Consider the following 26,440-nt stretch of genomic DNA (forward strand, 5'->3'; position numbering starts at 1 on the left):
GCCTGGGTGGGCTCATTTCCTGATCGCACTCACAAAAGGCTGTCATAGGAACCAGAGGGAGCGTCACTTTGCAGGGACTGAGACCCTCGCACCGCCATCACCGGGCAAAGTGGAGAAAGAGACCCAATGACGCGTGGCTGAGGTCCCGAGGATCCATCTCAGGACCCTCAGGATAGACTAGGCTGCATGGGACCCTAGACCCTGAGGAGGGCGTCCATGATGGCTAGCCGACCCGCGTTAATCTAGTCAGCCACGCTCAGGGCTCACCGTCATCAGTTCCTAAATTCACCTGTAGGGCTAGGGCCAGGCGCACTCACCCCACAGCCAGCCCCACTGGGCCTCGGAGGCAGAATATGGGAGGAACCGCGAAACAACTCTAAACCAATTCTGAGGACCACGAATTCGGATTCTCCGGGAGGAATTCTTTTGCCATGGCACCGCCCCCACCACTTCCGCTAGGAACCCGGAAGTTCCTACCCGACGCCGGAAGTCCCACGGCCTTGCCTCCTCAGATTCCTCTCCCACCCCCACGCAGAGGAGAGAACTTGCTTCTGGACCCGGGTGGGTGCCGGCTCGGCTCTCCTTGTCTTCCAGAGCGGTGGCCCGGAAGCACAGTCCTCCCAGACGTCAGCGTCAGAAGCTCGGATCGCGGCTGCACCGGGAGAGCGCCGATCTGGGTGCGAGGCAGGTGCGGGGCCATGAATGGGACCGCGAACCCGCTGCTGGACCGCGAGGAACATTGCCTGAGGCTCGGGGAGAGCTTCGAGAAGCGGCCGCGGGCCTCCTTCCACACTATTCGTTGTAAGTCAGCGCTCCCCACGGTTCCCTTCGGCCGCTCCAGCCGCCACATGTCAACCTTGACTCCTTCCTTTCTTCCCTCGGCCCTTCAGATTCCAGGGAACCCCCTGCCAGCGTCAGTTACTTTCTCTCGAACCCCAAATCCTTTGGGACCTCGATTTGTCCCTTCTTTTACCCAGATTATTTCTCCCAAATCTTCGTCACTCCCTACTATTCTTCTACCTCACAGTCTCAAACACTAGTTCCAAAGGTCTTTGGCCTCTTTCCATTTCCATCCCTCCCCGCCCCCTACCTCGCCCCTAAGGCAAACCTCCCTCCCCCAAGGCAAACCTCCCCCCTCTTATACGGGTCCACTTCTCCCTCAAAACCCCTCCCCTCCTTTCCGATGCTCCCATCAGGGTTCTCCACATTTAAAAGACGCTTCTTGTTTGTTATGAGCCTCATCCACTGCCTTAGAACCCACTCTCTTCCCTGCTTTCCTCCTCCGACTTGGTCCTGGACTCCCAAATACTGCGCTTTGTCCCCTCTACAGCCAAAGAATTGGCATCCTCTCTGCGCCTCATCAGAGTCTTCTTCCATCTCCTTTCTGTGCTTCATTTGACTTGGCTGTCTTTTGAGGTCACCTATACCACCCGGGCTTTTCCTCCAGACCAAGTTCCTTGTGGGTAGTCAAATCAGAGTTCGTGAGCCTGGGATAGGTTAAAGATTGGTCTACGTTTGGAAGCAGAAGAGAGCACGCGTAAGGAATGTCCAAATAGTCATTATGCCGGACCTTTTTCTACATGATTATAGACGCTGTTGAGAGAGTGCACTTCCATCCTATGTCCTGGGTGAAGGTTTGGCAGTTAGGAATTGGCTGACAGAGCATCCCTCCGTGATTCATGAACTTCTGGTTTCCGTGGCGCTAACGCTGTTGTTAAGACTTGTTTTTGTCAGAGGACCTAATAGATGTGACTCAACACGTGAAGAGGGCGTTTTAGATAATGAAATCCCATCTTTGTGTAGTCACTTGCCATGCCATTGCTGTGCTTCCTACTGACAGCAGATCCAGCTCTTTCAGAGAGAAGAGATGGGAATAAGATAAGAACATCATTTCCTGAAGAGTTTACTAAGTTGATGTTTTCTTTTGGTGAAGGGCAATGTGGAATTTAAATCATATAGTTCATGTGTGCACCTGTCCTGCAGTTTGAGGCAGGTGTGAATGTGAATTAAGATGGCTATTATGTTGTATTCTAACTGCAGTTTAGAAACACGAGCAGGATAACTTGCGGAGATACAGTTCAGTTGTCTGCTATGAACATCTACGAAGTGTCTTTGTTAAAGCTGTGGAACTGGCTGAGAGTGGTGGCTGACACTATAATCCCAGTACTTTGGGAGGCGAGGTCGGCAGATAGCTTGAGCCCAGGAGTTTGAGACCAGCCTGGGCAGCATAGTGAGACCCCATCACTATTATAAAAAAAAACCAAAAAACAGCTATGGAACTTGAGTATGGCAAATCCTAATTTTGACAGTTCCTAATTTTGACAGTTTCTATGCAGAATGAAATCAGCTTTTGATGATGCTGTGGCCTTTCATATTTCATATAGAGTTTACAGTCACAGAATCTGTTTCATATGCTGTTACTTTTGATCCTCACAACCCTAAAAAAGCAACTTATTATGGATGATGAGACAATTTTCATCTCTCCCTTGGGAGAAGGGAATATCTTTGTTTAATAAAATGGCCTGTAAATTCTTTTTTCCCCCTAGAATAATCAAAAGGGGGTCAGAGGAAAAGTATGTGGAGGTGTAGATGAAACAAGATTGTCCCTGAGTTGGTAATAATTGAAACTGGATAATGGTATACCAGGTCTCATTGTACGATTCTCTCTACTTTTGTGTATCTGAAGTTTTCCATAACGAAACAGTTTTTTAAGAATTCTAAATTATTTTTATTTTCCATTCATCTGAGTAATAATTTTAATTCTTAAATGGAGATGCCCAGGAAGCCCTTATTATAAGTAACCTGGTGGGTAAGTGCTTTTTTTCCTTTCCCTTTAGATGATTTTAAACCAGCATCTATAGACACTTCCTGTGAAGGAGAGCTTCAAGTTGGCAAAGGAGATGAAGTCACAATTACACTGCCACATATCCCTGTGAGTTTATTTCATCGTTTTTTTTTAAATGTAAGATCACAATGAATCTTTGTCTTTTATGTTATTGCAATTTAAACTTCTTACTTTTAAAAATGTTTAGATTTCTAAAGTGGCAACATAAGGAAAAAAGTAATTTTGGGGAGTGGGGTGGGGTGGACTTCATGCTAGGCAGGTGCTTGATTAAAAATAATTCTTGTAATCCTAGCATTTTGGGAGGTGGAAGTGGGTGGATAGCTTGAGTTCAGGAGTTAAAGACCAGCCTGGGCAACATGGTGAAACCCCGTCTGTACCAAAAATACAAAAAATTAGCTGGGGGTGATGGCACATGTCTGTGGTTGCAGCTGCTTGGGAAGCGGAGCTGGGAGGATCGCTTGAGCCTGGGAGGTAGAGATTGCAGTAAACCAAGATCACGCCACTGCACTCCAGCCTGGGTGACAGAGTGAGACTCCCTCTCAAAAAAAAAAAAAAAAAAAAAAAAAAGATTATTCGTCGTTTTCCCCCATCTGCTACTGAGTAGACAAGGTTCCTGTCTGGACACCTAGCCCCTCTTTTAGATATAGCTTTTCTCCCAAGCAACTCCAGACAGAAAAGCCCTAGGTGCCCTGCTGATTATATGGCCACAACAGCTCAGGAGTATGAGGCAACCAAGCCAGGAGTTAAGGCACGCAGGAACCAGAGGTGTGGCACATTCAGCTGATTTAGGGATGGAGAACTAAACTGAAAGCTGGATTAAGAACCCTTGCAGAGAAAGACTTTTGTGAAGCTCTGCCCAAGGCAGCACTAATGACAAAGCACCAAAGGGTCACATGATGCTCTTAGTGAACATGTGTTATTGCATGTCACACCCCTGTCCTGGAACATAAGTTCTCGGTAGCTGTTGAGAGAATGAAAAGTCTCTGGACCGGGAGATCTGGAAAGCTTTATGGTGAGGAAAAATTGCCCATTCAAACTGCTGTTTGATTACTTGTTACCTTTGGCAAGTTACATCATCTCCCTTTGGACCTTAGTTTCCCATATGTAAAATGAAAGGTTTAGAAAAATGGTCCCTAAAGTTCTTTCTAGCTCTATATTTTTACTATATAAATAAGCAGTCAAAGAGCCAAGCAGTTTTTTATTCTAAGCAAGGCATTAAATATGATATTCAACAAATATTAATCAAATGCCTCCCACACATTGGCCCATTACTAGGCATGAAGTATATAACCTTGAACAAAACAACAAGCACATTTCTTGCCCTGGTGGAGCTTATGGTCTGGAGTTTAAATAAATACAAGAAAATATAGCTGTTATTCTACAAAATCAGGGACAGCTTCCTTAAGGAAGTATCTGTGAGCAGATCTGGAGGTTGGGTCATTTAAAGAGAGGGGGCAGGATATAGCCGGCAGAAGCCTTGTTAAAGCTGGCAGAAGCCTTGTTAAAGCCCAGAGGCAGGAGAGAGCTTGAGGATAGGAGGGAAGCCGGTTGCCTTCTGCTCTGAGGCACATGCGCAGGGGAGTATGCTGCAGGGTGAGGTGGAGAGCCAGGGAAGGGCCCGGTAGTGCAAGGCCAAGTGGCTAGTTTAAAGATTTTATCCTTTGGCCTGAGAGCAATTGAGGAGTGATTGAAAGGCTTAGGCAGATGAGTGACATGATTTATTTATTCTGAGCCAACCAGGATAATGACCTTCTCTTGGAAAATGCTCTGTTGGTTGCTTGACATGAGAAGGGGAAACCCTGGTCTCTCTAATGACAAAGAAATAGAGATCACTCACAGTTTTACTATACAGAGTGATAACTCTGCTTAGTATAATGAAAGTAATGGTTAATTTTTCCCTCTTGGAACGTATATAGTAATTAAAACTTTTATACTACCTTTTTGATTACTTAGAACGCGTTGCACATTCACAAATTCTTCCTATATTATTTCTCCTTTATTTTTGCCTCGGAAACCAGAAGGAGATAAAATAGAAATCAGTTCAACCTGTTCTTTTTGAATAGCTCTGATAAAAGATTTCATCAGGTACAGTCATCTATAAATTCAGTTGATATTCATAACTGGTATGTTTAGTTTGATCATCTTATACTTTTGTGGCAAATAGGGATCCACACCACCCATGACTGTGTTCAAGGGGAACAAACGGCCTTACCAGAAAGACTGTGTGCTTATTATTAATCATGACACTGGTGAATATGTGCTGGAAAAACTCAGTAGCAGCATTCAGGTGAAGAAAACAAGGTATGTGAATAGCCAGATGCAGGTTTATATCATGTTTCCAAACCTCTGTTATCTATTCAGTTTTTATAAGGTTGTGAACATCTGCTTGCTCATAGTGTTCTATCAATAATCTTAACACTACCTGTGTCTTCTCAGACAAATGAGTAAAATATGTCTTCCTCAAATGCAATAAAAAGAAATAATGTTTTTTAAGACCTAAAACATGGGAACCATTAGGGAAAGGGGGATATACTTTATAATTAAGCCTATTTTGTTAATCTCATGATTGCTACAGTACCACCTAAGGGATAAGATAACTTACAGACTTATAATTATGAAGGAGTAATATATACTATACTTAACTGGAGTGAAAACATTAATTTTTTTACAAGATACATTTGAGATTACTATAATACCAAAATAAAACTTTGCCTATTTTTTAATATAGTGAACTCTTTAATTCAACAGTTGCTACATGTCTAAAATGAAGCCAGTTAGAGTTTATTTGAAAATAAAAATTCATTCTATAAATGGAAATAACCTAGTGGTTCTATTTGTTACCATATAATACAGTATTTTTTTTTTTTTTTTAAAGAGTTGAGGTCTCTTGCTCTGTCACCCGGGCTGGAGTGCAGTGGCATAATCATAGCTCACTTATAATACAGTAATTATTATAATACAGTAATTAAATTGTAAAGATTGTCACAACCTGATGTTTTTTATGCTTCATTAAGCCATTTTTTTTTTCATTCATTCATTCCACAGAAAATAAAAATAGGTACCATTTATTGAGGGGGTATCATGTCCCAGGCACTCTGCTAGATGCTTTATATGCATTGTTTTATCTAACAAGTAATTTTTAGAAATGTGTTATTATTTTTTACTTCTTTTGTTAAAAATATGGAATCGTTCATGAGTTTGTGTGTCATCCTTGCACAGGGCCATGCTAATCTTCTCTGTATCATTCCAATTTTAGTATATGTGCTGCCGAAGTGAGTACGAAAGGTGCTATTATCTTAAAAAAAAAAAAAAAAAGATACGGAGACTGAGGGTTAGAGAGCTTGACCTACCCCAGAGAGTGTGCTGCAGAGTCCTTGCTCCTGTCCTGCCACTCTATTTATTTGTATTCATTACCTACAGTGAACCAGGTGCTACCGATATTCCTCCAATATCTGATGGTTGTGGTATATTCCCTTACTACTCAGTGTGATATGGGAACTAACAGTATCATATTACATAGATGATATGCAGAATCTCAACACCTATTAGATCTGAATCTGCAGAGATCACCAGGTGATTTGTGCATAAGCAAAAGTTTTAGAAGCACTAGGCTAGTCCATTTACAAAAGAAATTGTTAACTGATAGAATATGCTCAGCTTGGGATGGAATTCTGCTTGTCTGCGAGCAAGAGCTGGCATGTGATGAAATGAACAAGCAGTACATAGATAATGGAAAAAATTTTCAAGCTGGGCAATATTTTAGGAGCTACTTTATTTAGGAACTCATGCACTCATGATTATAACTACATAATGATGTTTTGGTCAGTAGTGACCTACATATATGACAGTGGTCCCTTAAGATTCTAATGGAGCATGTATGGAAACCTGATATACGGCACTTGATATTGGCATTGCAGATCAAGTAGGGGGAATGACTGATATTCAATAATGGTGGTGGGACATTTGGGTTTTCATGTGAAAAAATTATATGCTATATTGGTTTGCATAATACATTCTGCTGTTTGCATAATGAAATCACCTCATGATGCAGTTCTCAGGACTTACCCTCATTGTTAAGGGATGCATGAATGTATTTTCTACTAGTAAAATGGATTTTCATAGTTTCATTATATCCTACATTTGTTTGCTATACATTTGAGCTCATCGAGGGCAGTAAATATTCTATTCACGTCTGTATCCCTGATACATAATATAGTACTGGATTACAGTAGACACTCAAATGTTGAATGAATAGCTCACATGATAAAATTACAAGTATCAGTATTTTGAAGTGGTCTGGAAAGAACATGGAGTTTTACAGAGACTTCTGAGTTTTCAGTCACCTGGACAAATTTGAGAACCACTATTTTTGCCCTGCTAATTTAATGTCTGTATCTCCTTTCAGAGCTGAGGGCAGCAGTAAAATCCAGGCCAGAATGGAACAGCAGCCCACTCGTCCTCCACAGACGTCACAGCCACCACCACCTCCACCACCTATGCCATTCAGAGCTCCAACGAAGCCTCCAGTTGGACCCAAAACTTCTCCCTTGAAAGATAACCCCTCACCTGAACCTCAGTTGGATGACATCAAAAGAGGTAGAGAACATTTTCTGGATCCATGATAGCAACTTGAAGTAGAGTGCTGAATTTTCTTGCGGAGATCACATGGCTGCTGTATTGATACAGTGGCTGGGGCATTCAATGCCATCAAAAAAATGTCTGCAGAGCTCACTGTTCAGAGATGGGGAGGGTGGGGGCTTCTGCCACTTACCTCATTTGACAAGGGTGAGTCCTGGAATAGTGACTTGAGTTTGTGGCTATCTTTGTAGCATTCTGCTTAGAGGCCTAGGATTTAAACAAGCATGACTTCCATCTAAAGCTTCATATGGCACACCTCTAAGGCTTCGGAGAAAGAAAGGATTCTAGGTGTTGGAGGTGAAAACTAAGCGTAGGTGGCAACCTTTCTGAGCTCTACATTAGTATATAGGCTGGAGGAGCTGACCATGGTGCTGCACACCTGTAGTTTCAGCTACTGTGAGGCAGGAGGATCGCTTGAAGTTGGGAGTTCGAGGCTACCGTGTGCTATGATCATGCCTGTTGGTAGCTACTGAACTCCAGCCTGGGCAATAACATCTCTTTTTTGGGGGAAAAAAAGGATTAAAATGCCTTTTAAAATACCATAAGCAAATGTTCTGTGCTAACACAAAGTATGTAAATATGAAAGAGGCCATGAGGACCAATAGAAACAGATACTGGCCTAGAAAGAGTTAAAGGTCCAGTTTGGTTCTCTCCACTGCAAACCTGAGACAAAGAAGCTTACCTTGGCTTTCTCCTTCACACGATGAATGGTTTTAGTCCTCCAGACTCTTTAGAAGTTGTGAGGCCATATTTCATATTTATAAGTTTTATAAAATAACTAAATCCATAATAATAGTAGGGAAACATAAAGAGTTGTCCCTGGGAAATTTGCCTTTTCCACCATGTAGAACGGCTGCAGACATCACTCTGCACTGTGTACAGTTGTTTTGTCCCCTTTTTTTTTTTTCCTCATGGATACTGGAATGCTGTTATGGAAGTTTTCACTTAGGTTGAATAGGAATCAGAGCATGCGTGGTTAGTTGTTGCCAATTATGCTTAAAGGAGCCATAGCCGTTTAAGGCCACATGGTATGCCTAGACAGGAAAATCTGGCGCCTTTCTTGAAATGGTTAGTTAACATTGATATTTTATATCTGTAAAAAATGCAGTACCTGACAGGCATGGCTGTCAGTCAAATATGTAAAGAGTGAAGAGGAAGAATATTGTTTTACCATTTTTATTTAGTCACCATGGTTCTTCCTGCAAACCTCCATTTATTTATGGGATATGAGAGCTGGAAAGGACCTTAGAGGCTGTCTGGCTTTCATTTTTCCAGAGTGGCTTGGAAAATTCATTGACTTCTACCTAGGTGTCACTGCTGGTTAGAGGTAAATCCAAAACAAGCACTCAGACCTTCCAACTCCTAGTCAAATATTTTTCAACCACTTTACATAATATTTGTCTTCTCTTATGTGGGAATTATGGTTTTATCCCATAGTTCATAATATTCATAATTTTTCTTCTAGTAGATAAAGGCAAATGGACTTAATTCATTTCTTACACAGAACAGCCATTATTCTGAAACGGTCTTGCTTTTTATTTGAGTGAATTTAATGTTTCCATTGTGTCTCTGGAAACAGGCTGTGTTTTTGTTTTGGTAATTTTGTTTGTACATTTTTTAAGGTATTGAGAAGTAGGACTTTGTTTTAAATTATTTCTTATTGCTGTTTTGCTGATTTACTATTTATAGAAGCTCCAATGCACTGCCTTGAAAAGGGCTGCTGTGCTGATCCATGTCATATCCTTTATTCCAGAGCTGAGGGCTGAAGTTGACATTATTGAACAAATGAGCAGCAGCAGTGGGAGCAGCTCTTCAGACTCTGAGAGCTCTTCGGGAAGTGATGACGACAGCTCCAGCAGTGGAGGCGAGGACAATGGCCCAGCCTCTCCTCCGCAGCCTTCACACCAGCAGCCCTACAACAGTAGGCCTGCCGTTGCCAATGGAACCAGCCGGCCACAAGGAAGCAACCAGCTCATGAACACCCTCAGTAAGTGTGTACTCCTTTTTATGGCTGAGAGAGGGCCATAGGTGCAGCTTCTATTTATCCTGTGCCAGAACTTACAAACCTAAAGATGTTTAAGGCATGGGAGAGGATCTTGTTAAAAATAGTTTGGAGCAGAAAGGTGTGAGTTACTAAACAGTAAAAAAGGGAAATGAGATGAAAAATCTGTTCTTTCTATTTCTATTCCCCACTGGCTCATACCGGTGTCCGTGAATTCTAGAAAACACTAAAACATGAATAGATAGGCTGTTTTTGCTTTTATACCAGACTTTCGGGGAGCTACCTGCCACCATACTGCTCTCTGCCCATTGGTCTTTTTTCTGGAGATGGAGTCTCACTCTGTCGCCCAGGCTGGAGTGCAATGGTGCAATCTCGGCTTACTGCAACCTCCACCTCTCGGGTTCAAGCGATTCTTCTGCTTCAGCCTCCCAAGTACCTGGGACTACAAGCATGTCCCACCACACCTGGCTAATTTTTGTATTTTTAGTAGAGATGGGGTTTTGCCATGTTGGCCAGGCTGGTCTCCAACTCCTGGCCTCAAATGATCTGCCTGCCTCGGCCTCCCAAAGTGCTGGGATTATGGGTGTGAACCACCACGACTGGCCTATCTTGAACTTTTATAAAAAAGAATCCGCTGTCCCCAGACAGTGTGGTGGCTTTTTTTTTTTTTTCCTTCAGACAGAGTCTTGATCTGTTGTCCAGGCTGGAGTGCAGCGGCATGATCCTTTTTTTTTTTTTGGTAGAGACAGGGTTTCGCCACGTTGCCCAGGCTGGTCTCAAACTCCTAGACTCAAGTGATCCACCCACCTCGGCTTCCCAAAGTGCCGAGATTATAGGCATGAGCCACCATGCCCAGCCATTTTTAAAATTTTCAGTAGAGACAAGGTCTCACTGTTTTGCCCAGGCTGGTCTTGAACTCCTCCTGGGTACAAGTAATTTCCCCAGCTGCCGAAGTGCTGTGATTAAAAGCATGAACCACCATGCCTGGCCTCGGTGTGTTTTAATGCAGTTGATACTAAAGTAAAACAGGAAAACAAGAACAAAAATTTATTTGTTTTGAAGGTGAGCAGAGGGCTAATTTTCTATGTTTTTCTCTTTTTGGAACCCTGATGAATGTTCTCTCTTGGTACACCTTCCTTTGAGGAAGTTGGAAGGTCTAGAGGTAACAGTGGGGAAGTTAACCTAGTTAATCCAACTATTGTGGACCAGGCAGAGATAATCTCAACCTCAGCACTATGGGCAGTTTGGGCAAGATAAGTCTTCTTTGTGGGAGGTTGTCCTGCACATTGTAGGATGTTTAAGAGCATCCCTGACGTCTACCCACTAGATGCCAGTACCAGTCCCTTCCCACCTCCCCAGCCCCATGACAACCAAAAATATCTCAATACATTGCCATTATATGCCCCATCTTTAACATAGAGACTGAAGTATATGAAGAAAATCTGGCATTCTAGGTAGTTAGAAAAGGGGTAACCTCAGGATCAGACCCCCCTGAAAGGGTTTCATGGAACGCCGAGTCCTCAGAATAGACTTTGAGGAGAACTGGCCTAGAGATTAGCAATTTGGAAATAAAGAAAATCACTTTTGCTACAAGTGGTATCAACTGGGGTTCTGTTATATGTATTCCTATTGTATTAGATTGAAATGTTAAGTAATTATATTCTTCTAAATTCTGCCTAGTAAACAGGAATCTGGGGTTTTGTAAAGCACGTTAGTTCAGATTTGAAATTTAAGATAACGTGACTATCCTGGACAGAGGTGTGCCAGAGCAGATACTGCATTAGCATATTACTGGTGTTAACAGTATTCACCTTTCTTAATGGGAAGCCTACTGGATATTTTCTTAAGTTGCCTTTATAAAGCAACTTAATGTGATCAGTTCTTCCGAATGGTGATCAGTTATTTTAAATATTTTCTTGTTTTTTTTTTCTTTTTTCTTTTTTTCCTTGAGACAGAGTCTCACTCTATCGCCCAGGCTGGAGTGCAGTGGTGCAATCTCGGCTTACTGCAACCTCCACCTCTCGGGTTCAAGCGATTCTCCTGCTTCAGCCTCCCAAGTACCTGGAATTACAAGCATGTCCCACTACACGTGGCTGATTTTTATATTTTTAGTAGAGATGGGGTTTCGCCACGTTGGCCAGGCTGGTCTCCAACTGCTGGCCTCAAATGATCTCCCTGCCTTGGCCTCCCAAAATGCTGGGATTACAGGCGTGAGCCACTGCGCCCAGACATATTTTAAATATTTTCTTGCTATTTATTAAACCATTTAAAAGTTATCTAGCTTACTTCTCCTTTGCTCTACCCTAAAATGCAGTATTGTTGTGCTTTGTAGATAACCAAAAGCACCATTTTGTTTCAGTGAGCCAATTTGATTTTCTTCCCTAAGTTGAATTAACAAGGTTTTACTGTAGTGTGATAGCCAAGGCAGTTAACAAAAAATTGTGAGGAAGTCATTTTTAAATTCTGTACTTTTGTTTGATTCTATGATTTTACTTTTTTTTTTTTTTAAATAGGAAATGACTTGCAGTTGAGTGAGTCTGGCAGTGACAGTGATGACTAGTGCTGGATCTTTCGAAACCTACTTTTTGGTGCACAAACATGCCGCAAGACTGAGCTACTTTGGCGTGGAGTCCATTGCAAGAGGAAAATGTTATGGATCAGTGACTGTAGTAGGAGTTTGAGGCTCTGGAACTCTCACATATTCAAGTCTTTAACTTAGTGGTGATGGGTGATTTTCTCGTGTCATTTTTGAACAATCTCATCTTTCAAAGTTTAAGTAGACCTGTAGAAGAGCTAACAGAATTATATTTCTATTTAGTTAACATTGTTAATGAAAAACAGATAAATGTGCCCTGGTCTAAGTTACTCAAAGGCCATATCTTCACCAGGCCAGAGATTCAGTTTTAAACCTCAGCAGCCATCAGTTTGGCCAAGTGGTTGGTACCAGTGAAATGAAGTCTTTGATGGGTAGGAGAGAGAGGGAAAACCTCAAACTACATCATAGAAATATGTTAAAACCACTTTAAATTGTTGACACAAAGTGGTAAGGAAGTTTTGTCTGACTCAGCCTGACAAGCCTGGATAGAAATGGACCTCAGAATACAGAATGGAGTCCTTGAGTGTCAGCTGGTGAGGACCATGGAGTCCTGCCAGCTCAACCTGTCATTTACAGACTAAGAAAGGGAAGTACACACCTGGCTTGTGGCCAGTCTCCTGCCCCCTCTCTGGGCTTTCCTCACTGTTCTCTCCCTTGAATCTCATTTGTAGGAATCAAGAGATTCTTATACATGGGACTTTTAGATGTACATTGGCACTTGGATTAGATTCCAAAAGACAAAAGTGTTGGGTGCTTCTAGCTTGAATTCAGTCCCTAAATACATGAGGCTGGGTGAGCAGATGAAACCGGTAGCCACTGTGCTGATGCATGTGACTCCATTCAGTTGGGGCTTTTGGTTCCATGTGGATCCATACTAAGTATTCTTCAGTCAGTGGATTTTAGCAGGGTGAGGTAGGAGTGGAAGAGAGGTGTGAAGAAACCTCTCCGAACAAATGAACCAGCAGTAAGTTTCTAAAAATCAGAATCTAGATAGAAGTTCTGCAATATGAAATGAGCACATTCTTTGATAAGGCATATCTATTCATGCTTTTGTACCACTGTTTTGTACCTGACTCCCTGACCGATTTGTATTTTTTATATACAACTAGAAGAAAGTCACAAGATTGCCTTCTACAGTGTGCCATTTCCAAATGGATCTGTTGTTGGAGGAAACTGGTTGCTAGTCAATGTTCTATATTTAATGAATGTGTGATAAATCATCCTGTAATCAGTATGGAGTAACCTGTTTTTGTAGTTTGGATGAATATGTCCTGAGAAATTTCCATCCACTTTGGTTCAGCGGACATCAAGATAGTAATAATAATTTTTCCTCCACAGGTCCCTCCACTCATATGGCCTCTCCCTCCCCAGCTAGTGGAGGGGAAGCAGTCTGGACTTAGAAAGGAAATAGGTGGTCTGTCATAGGGGCTTTCATTAGAGTTAAACTTCATAGAGTCAACTGTTTCATCATCATAGTGAGCCCAGAGAGCCACTGCCCAGCAGCATGCTCACACCACCTACCCTAGTGTAGGTAATAGGTCTACGCTAGGACCCCGTGCTGGGCTCTCAGCCCATCATGAGATTTTGGTGGATTTAATGGCAGGTAGGAACTTATTTATAGTGGATTGATAATTGCTTTATAATTCCTTGGTAATGACAGCTCAGGGAAGGTTTCACAAGGTCATGATCAGGAGACTTGAATTGTTACTGGATGTAGGAATTGTTTCACTGCTCTTAACTTGCTCAAACTGGGGCAGGTTCCAGGAACTTGAACTAAAAATATCTATTTAAGCCTCTCTTTCTCTCCTCCCGAGCTTTTTTCTGAAAGCCTTGATTTCTGTAGACAGAACTATGGTTTTTGGCATGTTGGGTCAAGACGTGTTTCTATAGGAAATGCTTGCATGTGGCACTGGCTTGGTGAGTCAAGCTTCCTGAGCTTCAGACCCTTTGTCCTGTCATCTGTCCTGCCCAACACTGTATGGTTTTTCTCTAGCACGGCTTCAGTTTTGTTCTCTGCACAAAGCCTTTGGTGGTTCTGCCCTCTGCCCTCCAGCTTTACCCACCAGAGTAAGGAATCTTTTCTTTTTAGAAATCAAGAATTTGGCTTCACAGATGGCTTCTCACAGATGCCCTCCTGCCAGCCAAACTGGACTTGTTCTTCCTGCCTCTGTGCCTTCTCTCATTCTCCTTCTCTCCCTCCATACCCCACTTTTGAGGTTCTGTGGGTACCATCTTTGTGGACTCTTGTCTTTTTTTTCAACCCACATGGAGTGCCCTGTGTGTACATACTGACCTTTTTTTTTTTTTTTGCTTGAACTCTGGTTGGTATGAGCTCCTTAAAAGCAGGTACTGGGCTGGGTGTGGTGACTCATGCCTGTAATCCCAGCACTTTGGGAGGCTGAGGTGGGAGGATTGCTTGAGTCCAGGAGTTTGAGACCAGCCTGGGCAACATGGCGAGACCCTGTTTCTACAAAAAGAAAAAGGGGAAAAAAAAGCAGGGACTGTCATTCTCATCTCTTCCCTGGGGTATCCACAGGAATGGACATTCAAATGGTTGTAGCCTGGTGGGGTAGAAGGCAGAGAAGACTACCCAGCCAGTGAAGTGCAGAGGATAGACATAGGAAAACATTCCAGGCATTTTGAGACAGCTGAAAGTATCCATGCTGACTTTCATGATTTAGAAGTCTTTAACTGAATTATTAAAATTGCCTTTTCTTTGTGCTGTACAATGTCTACTGTACTGTGGGTCATTTAGATGAGATGAAAAACTTAATTAAATCTGAAGTGTCAGAGGCGCTTAGTAAGCCTTAGTAAAGTTGTGATTGAAGAAACTTAATACAAATGAAGTAGAGGTTTGTAATCATGCCACTCATTAACGATTTTATTTCTGTAGCAGAATCATTTTTTCTATGTAAGGTGTTAATGTGTGTGTATGTGCTTTGGTTGTAGGAAAACTTGAAAATTCCAAAATCCTTATTTTCCTATTTGAGAGGCTGGTTCAGCAGGGTGTGTGTGTGTATGTGTGTGTATGAATGGTATATTTATTACATTATTTTGAAAGAGTATTAGTGTGTTATGTGGATAATGTTATATACAGCCAAAGTGGATGTTTCTATTTGACAAGGAAGGTAGGATTTCTGAAACTCAGGCCTTAACCAATAGGTTGGAAGACAAGACCAATTGAAGAGTTAGGAAATGTGAGGTTTTGTTACTTCTGTTATTTCAGTCTTGGTTTCACTGTCTCATTCTTTATTTTTAAAATCTTGTGCCTAAAAGTTTTTTTGCTTAATTATGAAGTAGACATGCATGTTTACATTTATGTAAAATATTTGCTGTGTAAAGTATTTTTTGTTTATTCTCTTAAAAGATCACTATATTTAAATAAAAGTGAAGGTCAGCAACACATTTCTTGTCTTGGTGGGTTTCATTTTCTTTTAGAAATCAATGAGCAATATAGGGTTCTTTTAAGAACCTTCTGTGCTTAAGCCTAAATAGCTAACTAAATGGATTCCTTTTTAATTTGGTGTTTATAATCGTTAGGAAGTATACCTCAGCTTTTAAAAGGTGTGACATTCAAAACTGAAGGATGAACTTCAGTTTTTAAAAGGTATGAAGTTCAAAACTGAATCACATCTGAGGCCATTTTACTTGGTCTGAAAAGGAAGGCTTAGTTTGGGTCTGAGAACCATGCAACAGTTAAACTGAATCCCTAGACATATCCTATTGTCATTTTAGTTTACCAGATTCCTTCTGCCTGGAATGCTATGCCACACACACCTCTGACTCCTAGCTGACATTTGGCTAGAAGTGATCCTGACCTCCTGCTTCCATTCTCCACTTCTGCTTCAGCAGTGCTCACATTTACCTGTGGTCTTGGCTCCTCTGCTAGACTGTATAAACTTCTAGGTAGGCAGTGGCCATATTCCTTTTTAATTCGCTGTAGTGTCTCTAATGGGTGCTCAATATATTTGGATTGAATTAAATTACATGTTAAGTCTAGAAATCCTCTGCTACTTAATTCTGCAATGTGCTTGTTCCCTCAGATGGTAATAGGAGTTAGACTTGAACCGTCTCAGTGGGGAAGTGGTGGTGTCCATCACTGAAGGGAGTTTTATCTTCAGTTAACTATTGCCACTGTAATGTTCTGTAACAAACCATCCCAAAACTCAATGACTAATAAGCATTTATTTTGCTCACAAGTCTGAGTTGGCTTTAGACTGGCCTTAGCTGGACAGTTCTGGTCTTGATTGGCTCCCTCATAGGCCTGGCAGTTGACTGAGGTTCAGCTGATCTAGGATGGCTTTGGCCAGCAGAGTGGGGGCAACAGCTCTGCTCCATGTCATCTCCACCAGCCTAGCCTGGGCATGTTGTCATGGCAAAGGCAGAGAGTTGTAAGAGTAAGAGAGGAACCAAAATACTTTTGTCACAATTGCTAAGACATCATTGGCCAAACCAAGTTAGAGAGCTAAGTTCAGAATGAAGGGGTGGGGAAATCCATTCCCCAAAATTGATGGGAGGAGTTGAAAAAGAGATTGGAAAGGGTGTAGATACAGGGAGGTGGGAAGAATTGCGGCTATTAATGCCATCTATTACATTCACATGCCCTGTGACTGCCATGTTTGAGACCACTGGGCCACATGATCTCTAAGTCCCCTCCCAATTCTGGCATTGTTCCTGGCCAGATAAACGAAAGTTCCAGTAAGAGTTAAGATATTTCTATTCATGATTCATGCAGAGGGCACCAAAAGCCACCCAATGGCTTCTCTTGGCTTGGCCCTCCCTCCTTCATTCACTGTGTATAGTTTGCTCCCCTCCTGCCATTTCTTACCAAGAGCACTATTCCAGTTACCTGTTGCTAAGTAACAAGCTACTTCCCAGAACTTGGTGGTTTAAAACAATCACTATTTTACGTCATGGAATTTGTTGGTTACAAATTGGGACAGAGCTTGGCTAGGCAGGTCAGCTTCTTGTGGCTTTAACTGTGGTACTTAGCTGGCAGATAGGCCGGACTGCAGGGTCCAAACTAGCTTCACTCACATGCCTGGCATCCTGGTGGAGGTGGCTGGAAGCAGGCTCCTGGAACCTCTGGGCCCATGGATTGTAATGGTGAATTGCTCAAATGTAACAATCTCCTTGGTGAATTGCCAAGGTCCTTGACCTGTAAGCTGATTATTATCACACAAGTGCTGAAGAACTGCATTGAAAATTTAAATTGGCTCACTCTACTGTGGGGGAAGGATGGGGCCGAACAATTCCAGTAAAGCAGGCATTGGGGAATAGGTCAGCCCATTAATTGTAATGAGCTTTGGAGATTATTTAGCAATTTGACCCACACATACCCTCCATGGCCCTAGCGGAGCGATGGCCTATGTGTCTGTCCCACGAGACACTCAGAAATTGTCCCACCCGCTTCCCCAGCACTGGTTCCTAAGTGAAGTGCTGGTGACCAAGCTGCCATCAAAAACCTTACTTTGCTTCCAAATCTGTTACTAAAACGGCTTTGCAGGTGGATAGATAAGAGGTCTAGGGCCAAACCCCAACCCTACACTTCCCTGGTCATGGTAGGAGTTCTGGGGCGGCCTAGAGAATCCCAGAGACAGGCTGGATCCTTGGGGGTCAGTTGAGCACAGCTTGAGCTTCTGTTACTGGTGAAAGCATCAAAACCAGTCCAGTACTGAAAGAGTAAAAAAATCAGTCTGGGTATAGAGAGTAAGTCAGCTCTGTGCCCCTACCATGCCTCAGACTGTCATAGCTGACACCAGAAAGCCAGTTGCAACATTAACAGGAGAAATATTTCTCCCACACTGCTGCAATTGAAAAGTGTCATAACCATTCCTTTTTTTTTTTTTTTCCTTCAGAGGGAGTCTTGCTCTGTTGCCCAGGCTGGAGTGCAATGCATGATGCTCACTACAATCTCTGCCTCGCGGGTTCAAAAGATTCTCCTCCCTCAGCCTCCCAAGTAGCTGGGATTACAGGTGCCTGCCACCATGCCCAGCTACGTTTTTTGTACTTTTAGTAGAGATGAGGTTTCACCATGTTGGCCAGGCTAGTCTCAAACTCCTGACCTCAGGTGATCCACCCACCTTGGCCTCCCAAAGTGCTGGGATTACAGGCAAGAGCCACTGCATCCAGCCAACCATTCCTTATTTTGAGTGACTACTGCTTTCTTTCCAATGACATCTCTAGCCTTGCTTTGTTACTCCCGCCACCTGAAAAAAATCACTGTGAAACTTTGTGAATACCCCTAGATCCCCAAAGAGGTGATTGATTTGGCCTGAGCCACTAAATAATGATAACAACAAGTAAAATCCAACACTTCCAAAACATTTTTTTTTTTTTTTGAGACAGTCTCACTCTGTCACCCAGGCTGGAGTGCAGTGGCACGATCTCAGCTCACTGCAACTTCTGACTCCCAGGTTCAAACGAGTCTCATGCTTCAGCCTCCCCAGTAGCTGGGATTACAGGTGTGCACCACTACACCTGGCTAATTTTTGTAGTTTTAGCGGAATTGGGTGTTTCACCATATTGGCCAGGCTGATCTTGAACTCCTGACCTCAGGTGATCTGCCCACCGTGGCCTCTCAAAGTGCTGGGATTACAGGCGTGAGCCACCACACCCGGCCTTAAACCATGTTATCACTAAAATTCACCACAACCTTGAAATAAGGTACTATTATTCCCCATTTAGAGGTAAGAAAACAGAGACTCAGAGAAGTGAAGTAAATTAAGCGGGTTAATTAAACAGCGAGTTTGTGGCAGAGCCAGGCTTCAAATCCAGATGTGTGAATCCAATCTTCTGCTTTTTTCACAAACTACACCACATCTTTCTTGACCTATGGCACTCTGTGAGAAGTCAGTCTCTGTGAGTGGACCTGTCAAAATCAACCAGGCCTGCAACCCCAGTACTTCGGGGTGTGGAGGTGGGAAGATCGCTTGAGGCCAAGAGTTTGAGACCACCCTGGACAACATAGTGAGACTCAATCTCTACCAAAAAAAAAAAAAATTAAAAGACTCAACCAGCAGGCGGGGCACGGTGGCTCACATCTGTCTGTAATCCCAGCACTTTGGGAGGCCAAGGCAGGCGGATCAGTTGAGGTCAGGAGTTTGAGACCAGCCCAGCCAACATGATGAAACCCCATCTCTACTAAAAGTACAGGCCGGGCGCGGTGGCTCACACCTGTAATCCCAGCACTTTGGGAGGCCGAGGCAGGCGGATCACGAGGTCAGGAGATTGAGACCATCCTGGCTAACATGGTGAAACCCCATCTCTACTAAAAATACAACAAATTAGCCAGGTGTGGTGGCGGGCGCCTGTAGTCCCAGCTACTCAGGAGGCTGAGGCAGGAGAATGGCGTGAACCCGGGAGGCGGAGCTTGCAGTGAGCCGAGATCACACCACTGCACTCCAGCCTGGGCAACAGAGTGAGACACTGTCTCAAAAAAAAAAAAATACAAAAATTAGCCAGATATGGTGGCTTGTACCTATAATCCCACCTACTCAGGAGGCTGAGGCAGGAGAATCACTTGAACCCGGGAGGCAGAGGTTGCAGTGAGCTAAGATTGTGCCACTGCACTCCAGCCTGGGCAACAGAGCGAGACTCCATCTCAAAAAAAAAAAAAAAAAAAAAAGAATCAGCCAGTAGCTTTCTGGGTATGGTGTAAGCAGTCTTCCCAAAGGTTTGCCTCAAGCAACTCAGCACCTATTCCTGCCAAAAGGAGAAGCAAAACCAGACAACCAGTGGAATGGACATTATGTGTGCCCTGTACCCATTCCCCCAATTCATGCTCCCCAATATTTGGTCCAGAAGTCACCCCCATGTAGCCTCTGTGCTTCTGCAGAATCTCCAGGGGATAGGCTAAGAGTAACGTGTCTAACAGTGCTAAGCTAAGCCCATGGCCTGGGTCAGCAACATTCTAGAAGATGAAGAGCATTGTAGCCGATTGTTTGGCTGGATGGTAGTGATGGGGAACGGTTCCCAGGTTGGGCATGTAGAAGGTTTTCTGGTACTTTGGATTAAGACAGGATGCAGTGGTCCTAAATTCTTATAACCTTTGTCTCCATGGGTTCAGGAACCCAGCCTTTATTCGTCAGCAAGTGCCATTCTCCTGACCAATAGAAATTGGTTCAGTAACAGGCGTGTGACCCAAAGCAGACCAAGGAGGCTTACTGCCTCCTTGGTTTGCTGGGGATTTCCAGAAAATAAATTTTCTTTCTTTTTTCTTTTTTTTTTTGAGAAAGGGTCTCACCCTGTCACCCAGGCTGGAGTCCCGTGGTGTGATAATGGCTCACTGCAGCCTCAACCTGCTGGGCCCAAGCGATCCTCCTGCCTCGGCCTCCCAAGTAGGTGGGAGTGAAGGTGCACGCCACTCCACCCAGCTGATTTTTGTATTTTTTATAGAGATGGGGTTTCGCCATGTTATACAGGCTGATCTCGAACTCCTGAGCTCAAGCAATTCACCCACCTTAGCCTACCAAAGTGCTGGGATTACAGGCATGAGCCACCATGCCTGGCTGGAAAAGAATTTCTTGAGAGCCACTGGAACAGGCATTGTCTCTTCCTCTGGATTGTGCAGGGTGCAGATGTAAGCTTGAAACTGCAGCAGTCAACACCCTAAGGATCAAATTAATGGAAAGGTTCAAATAGTTGAGAGGATAGTAGAGGAATAGAGTGGGGACCTTGATTGAATCATGCCTGATCACCCCACCCCAGTGGACTTTTAAAGTTATATGAACCAATAAATATGTGGTATTCAGACGGGATTTTCTGTTCTTGCCAGCAAAAGCATATGGACTGGCATAGCCTTCTTTGGTGACCAACTGCATCTCTGAGACCCTGTCTTATTCTAAGCCACCCCATGTGACAGCCTCAGGAGCAGCTAAGGGAATCCGTTCCTGCTCCTAGGGTATGTTCTGTCAGAGGTGAAGGGCAGGTGGCACACCCACAATCTGTTAGAGCTGGAAGAAAAATCAGCCCTTATTGAAAGTCTTTTTCAGGTGAGGAAATTGAGACCATGAGAAGTGATGAACCCAGTCTGAATCCAGGTACCTGCACCCCCTGTTCAGTGTTCTTCCCTCCACATTCATTGTAGCACCCCAACTTCCTCCAGGACCAGCAGATTATCTCAGGAAACATTTACTTGGCATAGATGAGCTCTTGGATACCAATTCTGTGGCTCCCTGGGCAGCACACCCACTTTTCTTCATGGGGAACCAGCTCCCTACATCACAGTTAGGATTTCAGGAAGGGCTGGGAGCTGCCCACCTTCCCCGATCTCTCATCTTTCAATTTCAAAATGCCAAAGGGCCAGAATTACTACTATTACACATATTCTTAAAACATGTGACTTTGAATCCTTTCATGTCCTGAGCCTTTCAGAACCGTCCCTTGAAATAGCTCCAGATAGGCCCATCCCTAATATTTCGGGGACCAGGAAAGAGCATATAAGGACACTCACATACCAAATGTTTAGGTATTTACATTATAATCAAAGAACAGACTATTTTTGTTGTTTTGCTTTTTGTTTTTTAGAGGTGGCGGGCGGGGAGGGCGGTCTCACTGTGTTGCCCAGGCTGGCCTTGAGTTCCTGGACTCAAGTGATCCTCTTTCCACAGCCTCCCAAGTAGCTGGGACTACAGGCACATGCCACCTGATCTGGTTTGGCTGTGTCCCCACGCAAATCTCATCTTGAATTCCCACATGTTGTGGGAGGGACCCAGTGGGAGGTAACTGAATCATGGGGGCAAGTCTTTCCCGTGCCGTTCTTGTGATAGTGAATAAGTCTCATGAGATCTGACGGTTTTAAAAGGAGGAGTTCCCCTGCAAAAGCTCTTTCTCATTCTCTCTCTTTCCCTGCTGCCATCCACGTAAGATGTGACTTCTGCCATGATTGTGAGGCCTCCCCAGCCACGTGGAACTGTAAGTCCAATTAAACCTCTTTCTTTTGTAAATTGCCCGGTCTCAAGTACGTCTTTGTCAGCAGCATGAAAATGGATAACTACAAATTCCTGGACTTAAGTGATCTCTCACCACAGCTTCCCAAATAGCTGGGACTATAGGCACATGCCACCGCTCCCAATTAAATGATTCAATATGTTCTATCTGCTTCCCTCAAAAAGGATACTTTCATAAAGAATGGAAGGCCAGGCTTGAATTTGGAATTTTAGATTCCACAAAGTCCTGTGGTAGCAAGAGGAGAGGAGGGTCCAGCCCCTTGCCAGATCCCCTTCTGTTTTTACCCCTGGCCCATCCCACACTAAGAAGGGCTTCATGTGTGTCCATGAGGAAATCCCAGCCCACATTCCAAGCCCCATCTATAATTCCTACAAACAACTTTTTGCTGGCCACCCCCAGGCCTGCATGTGTTTCAGGTCACACTCAGGAGGACAGACATGGGCAAGAGGCCTGCAGGTCTAGGAAGCAGGCCCAAGACCACTTGGGTGGGGAACTGTGGTTTCCCAGGTACCTGGAGCATGGTCTAGGAGTGGGGCTTGCAAGCTCCAGCGGGTATGTTACTTTGGCCACATAGAGACCTCGCCCTGTGGGGAGGGTAATGGCCAGAGGAGGGCCAGGGTAGGGCCCTCCAGCCTTGGGACCCAGGACAGGGCCTCTCTTGGCCAGGTCCAGGAGTAGTACTAGACCTCCATTCCATCCTAAACAAGGTCCTAAAACTAGGGCTGAGGACAGGGCTGGCCTAGCAAGACTGGGTTTTTTGACCTTGGGCAAGTCCATGACATCTCTGGATCTGTTTCCTCCCTTGTGCCTGAGGGAACTGGAATGCTTCCACATTCTAGAACCCTCCACAGAGTTTGGGAAGCAGATTTGAATTTAGACTCCTCCCTCCATCTGGCAATGCTGGGACACCGGCCCCACCCCCACCACCAACGGAAGAGAGAGCCACAGTGGGGAAATGAACTGCCTTTATTTTTTTATTTCCCATCCAGAAACCCCAGTGTGATGGTGGAAGCAGCATGAAAACAACATCTCCCCAGGCCTCGCAGTAGAGGCGAAGGGAACAGGGCTGCCCATGTGCCTGCCTCTAAAGACGCCACCCTCGGGTTGATGTCACCTGTGGGAGACCGGGTCCACCTACAGACACCAGGTGATGGTCCACCAGGCCCCAAGCTCCAGCCTGCTGAGTCCCCAAGACACGGGCTCATTAAATGGCTTCGTACAAAAACCCAAGGGTGTCCCTCCAGCTGGTAAAAATTGGGCAATTTCTACTTGAGGTCTGCTGTGGGGGTGGACCTCACCTTGGAGATGTCTTTCCAAAATAAAACTAAGCCCTACTCAGGAAAAATGGTGATGAAAGGCAGCTCACAGACATGCACGACTAATAATCTTATTGAAAAGGGAGGAGCTCAGGCACACAGGAGGACAAGGCTATGCAATATGCAGACATGAAACAAATGCCACGGGACGCTGTCAGGGGTCAGCAGGAGGCAAAGAGGTAGAGCTCTGGCCAGGAACGCTCTGCCTAGAGAGAGCCCTCTGCAGCTGGCCCTAGATCGGGGACTCAGGGGAGTATCTGCCTAACGACCAAGGAGACACCAACAGCCTGCCCAGGTGTGGGCTTGTGCAGGTCACACAGTCCTCGTGAGTCTCCTGGACAGGAAATGGACATGAGGGACATTTTTGAGACAGGGGGCAAAGTGCAGAGAGAGCCAAGAGGTCAAGATGGTGCCAGAGATTTTGAAACCACAAGAGCCGCCCCTTTGGGAAACACTGAGAAGAGGAGCCTCTTCTCTAGCCTCTGCTTGGGACAAGCCTGGGTCGGGTGGGTTCTCAGTACTTTTTCACAGTTAAGTCTTTTCCTGGGCAGCCACATCCACGTCAGGCTGGGCTGGGCTGTGGCCAGTCGAGGGGTCCTTTGGCAGGTTCAAAGCTGTGAGCCACCCCGAGAGAACGTGCCCACTTCCCTGCTTTGTGGTTCATAGGCCTAGAGAGACCCGACAGCGGGCTGCCCAGTGTGAGTGGGAATGCCTGCACGTTTCGGTGGTCAGGGGCGGAGAGGCCTGTACTCCAGATTCCCCAAAGAGATCAAAACATACTAAAACAGCCTGCAGGTCTATGTGTGTCTAACAGTGCTCAGCCAAGTCCACGGCCTGGGTCAGCAACATTCCAGAAGAGGAAGAGCATTGTAGCCGGTTGTTTGGCCAGATGGTAGCGATGGGGAACAGGTCTCAGGTTGGGCATGTGGAAGGTTTTCCAGTACCTTGGATTAAGACAGGATGCAGTGGTCCTAAATTCTTCCAGTCAGACTGAGTTAACAGCATGTCTTAGTAGCAGGAATTTGTCCTTGTTTTTGTCACACAAAGGTTGGTGGAGACAGGGCCAGGACATGGCCAGTCTGATGACAGTGGAGAAGCTGCTGCCAGTTCTGTGGGGCGCAGCCCACCTTCTCCTCACGGCCCTCAGGTGAAGTAGCGGCAGGGTGTGGAGTCGATGTAGCAGTACTGGGTGCATCGCAGGTCTCCATATGACCTGAGGGAGGCAAAGACACGTTCTAAAAGGCCACCTCTTATATGCTGGTGACTTCCGGTCAAACCTCATCAAACAGCGGCCAAGGGCCAATGGTTCTATAAGAACTTTTCCCATTCTCATTTGGAGTGAGAGGCCTGGGGGAGTTGAATCATGTCTCTGGGATTTTTGCCTTGAGGTCTAGCTCGGGGCCTGGGTGGGAGGAGGTGGTTGCCCTGCTCTTAGCACAGCATCTGTGAGGGAATCCCCCTTGCTACGATGCACCCTACCAACAAAAATGTCCTGTATCTGTGAAGCCACTGGCCAGATGTGGCTATTGAGCTCTTGAAATGTAGTTACTGTGACTGAATAACTGCATTTTTTTTTTTTTTTGAGACAGAGTTTCGCTCTGTCCCCCAGGCTGGAGTGCAGTGGTGTGATCTCGGCTCACTGCAGCCTCCGCCTCCCGGGTTCAAGCGATTGTCCTGCCTCAGCTTCCTGAGTACCTGGGATTACAGGCACGTGCCACCAAGCCCAGCTAATTTTTGTATTTTTAGTAGAGGTGGGATTTCACCATGTTGGCCAGGGTGGTGCCGAACTCTGAACCTCAGGTGACCTGCCTGCCTTGGCCTCCCAAAGTTCTGGAATTACAGGCGTGAGTCACAGTGCCTGGCCTGAGTAACTGCATTTTAAGTTTACTTATAATGACTTTACATTTGAACAGCAGCCTGTTAATGGGGGCTACCATATTGGACAGTGCAGTTTATACCTCTGTAGGCCCGGATGATCATCCGAGACAGGGCGTTAAACCTCACAGGCACAGTCACAAGCGTCCCTCTGAGGCTTCTGGGGAATAGCTGTGTAACCACAGTGAGCGTGGGGGAGCCCTGGGCTCTACTCGATCCTGTACTCCATATCTGATCGTCTACATTCATTTGTCTCTGTGGAGCCATGAAGAGCCAACTCTCTGGCAGAGGCCTGTCAGGGGTCTTCCTTCCTTCAGGGAGAGGGGCACCGCACACAGACACATACATGGAGTGGGGTCCTGGCCAAGCCTAAATGGGCTTAGAGTCTGGGGGAGACTGGGGGAGACTACAGGTCTGTAGTTCTCCCAGCCTGGTTGAACATGCTAATATCTGAGTGTTAGGGAGACCCCCTTGGAAGAGAGAGCACAGAGAAGGCAATGGAGAGACAGGCACGGCTCCCCAGCCCTGCCAAGGGCCCAGGTCCGAGTCTACAAGAGAAAATGGGATGGGAGCAAAAGCTGAAGGGACTGGACTCAAGGACAGAAGAGATCGGAAGCACCAGTAGATCCACTCTGGAACCCAGTGAAGAGCAGGGCATGGCCTAGGTAAAAAGGAACGGCCTCCCCATTTTCCTGAGAACGTTGTACAACTCTGGTTCTGTAAGGACTGGGGAGACATGTACATTCTGCACCTTGGAAGGAGCCCAGTGGTTACAATCTGGGCATGGAATCAGCACCTCATGGGGCGGTGGCCCTCAGTTGGCTTGGCAGGCGCCAGTGTGGAGCCAGGACACTAGAATACTTGTCCTGAACAACATAAATAGCCACTGAGGACTCTCAGAAATAACTAGAGGGGTCCTTGGAGGGAGTATTTTCTTGGAGGGGCCATGAGCTTGCAAAATTAGATATTAAGGCTGATTTGATCTCACTTGCAGTCACAGGCATGCCTGAGGGATGGGCAGGGTGTTCCAGGGAAGTCAGGTTAGGTGTAGACATGTCGATTCTTGGAAATGCCCTGAGACCTTTACTCTCCACCGGGCTTCCCACCTAGGCCCACAGCCCAGGAGACTATGTAGTCATAGTGACCACTGGGTTTGGGGGCTGCTCATACAGGGCAGCAGCTGAGCTCAGAGACCACAGCTCCCCTCTGGGCCTTGG

The 26,440-nt window shown here is 45.0% G+C and overlaps 3 protein-coding genes and 1 non-coding gene across 24 annotated transcripts in view; 1 reads left to right on the forward strand and 3 right to left on the reverse strand.

Moving 5' to 3' along the window:
- METTL6 (methyltransferase 6, tRNA N3-cytidine) overlaps positions 1–445 on the reverse strand; it is a 50,748-nt gene extending 50,303 nt beyond the window's left edge. For 5 of the 6 annotated variants that reach the window (XM_063703428.1, XM_019023457.4, XM_063703427.1 and 2 more), the window contains exon 1: positions 318–445. The gene's annotated coding sequence lies outside the window, so the exon portion shown is untranslated. Of the gene's footprint in view, positions 1–267 lie in introns of all 6 variants that reach the window. The other variant, XM_063703429.1, reaches the window with a different exon arrangement.
- On the forward strand, positions 432–23,262 carry EAF1 (ELL associated factor 1). Of its 12 annotated transcripts, XR_010132658.1 has the most exons (11): positions 432–801; positions 2,838–2,932; positions 5,010–5,146; positions 7,251–7,441; positions 9,237–9,470; positions 11,999–13,684; positions 15,817–17,187; positions 20,858–20,983; positions 21,075–21,122; positions 21,950–21,996; positions 23,022–23,262. XR_010132658.1 is itself a non-coding variant. In XM_004033682.5 (6 exons), exons 1-6 carry the CDS (start codon positions 432–434, stop codon positions 12,043–12,045), a joined length of 1,074 nt encoding a protein of 357 aa, XP_004033730.3. In that variant the 3' UTR covers positions 12,046–15,486. The 12 variants fall into 12 exon arrangements, 2 of the variants coding, with proteins under 2 accessions (XP_004033730.3, XP_063559496.1); XR_010132656.1 differs by lacking the exon at positions 15,817–17,187; XR_010132661.1 differs by lacking the exons at positions 15,817–17,187; positions 20,858–20,983 and adding an exon at positions 22,432–22,584.
- LOC115934089 (U6 spliceosomal RNA) lies at positions 6,020–6,125 on the reverse strand. The gene has a single exon (XR_004069937.3). It is a non-coding gene; the product is annotated as a U6 spliceosomal RNA (small nuclear RNA).
- The window catches only part of COLQ (collagen like tail subunit of asymmetric acetylcholinesterase), a 104,924-nt gene continuing 101,464 nt past the window's right edge, over positions 22,981–26,440 (reverse strand). For 4 of the 5 annotated variants that reach the window (XM_055381106.2, XM_004033679.5, XM_055381111.2 and 1 more), the window contains exon 17: positions 22,981–24,561. In XM_055381106.2, coding sequence (XP_055237081.1) covers positions 24,492–24,561 — 70 coding nt within the window. In that variant the 3' untranslated portion in view covers positions 22,981–24,491. The remainder of the gene's footprint in view (positions 24,562–26,440) is intronic. The other variant, XM_019023453.4, reaches the window with a different exon arrangement.

Source organism: Gorilla gorilla, chromosome 2 (assembly GCF_029281585.2).
Source record: "Gorilla gorilla gorilla isolate KB3781 chromosome 2, NHGRI_mGorGor1-v2.1_pri, whole genome shotgun sequence".
NCBI classification, from domain to species: Eukaryota; Metazoa; Chordata; class Mammalia; order Primates; family Hominidae; genus Gorilla; species Gorilla gorilla.

Excerpts from the sequence above, each read along its gene's own strand:
- EAF1 (XM_004033682.5), top strand. The coding sequence starts at position 432 with ATGGCACCGCCCCCACCACTTCCGCTAGGAACCCGGAAGTTCCTACCC. Across the intron at positions 5,147-7,250 it reads ATTCAGGTGAAGAAAACAAG|AGCTGAGGGCAGCAGTAAAA; the intron begins GTATGTGAATAG and ends ATCTCCTTTCAG. Across the intron at positions 9,471-11,998 it reads CCAGCTCATGAACACCCTCA|GAAATGACTTGCAGTTGAGT; the intron begins GTAAGTGTGTAC and ends TTTTTTAAATAG.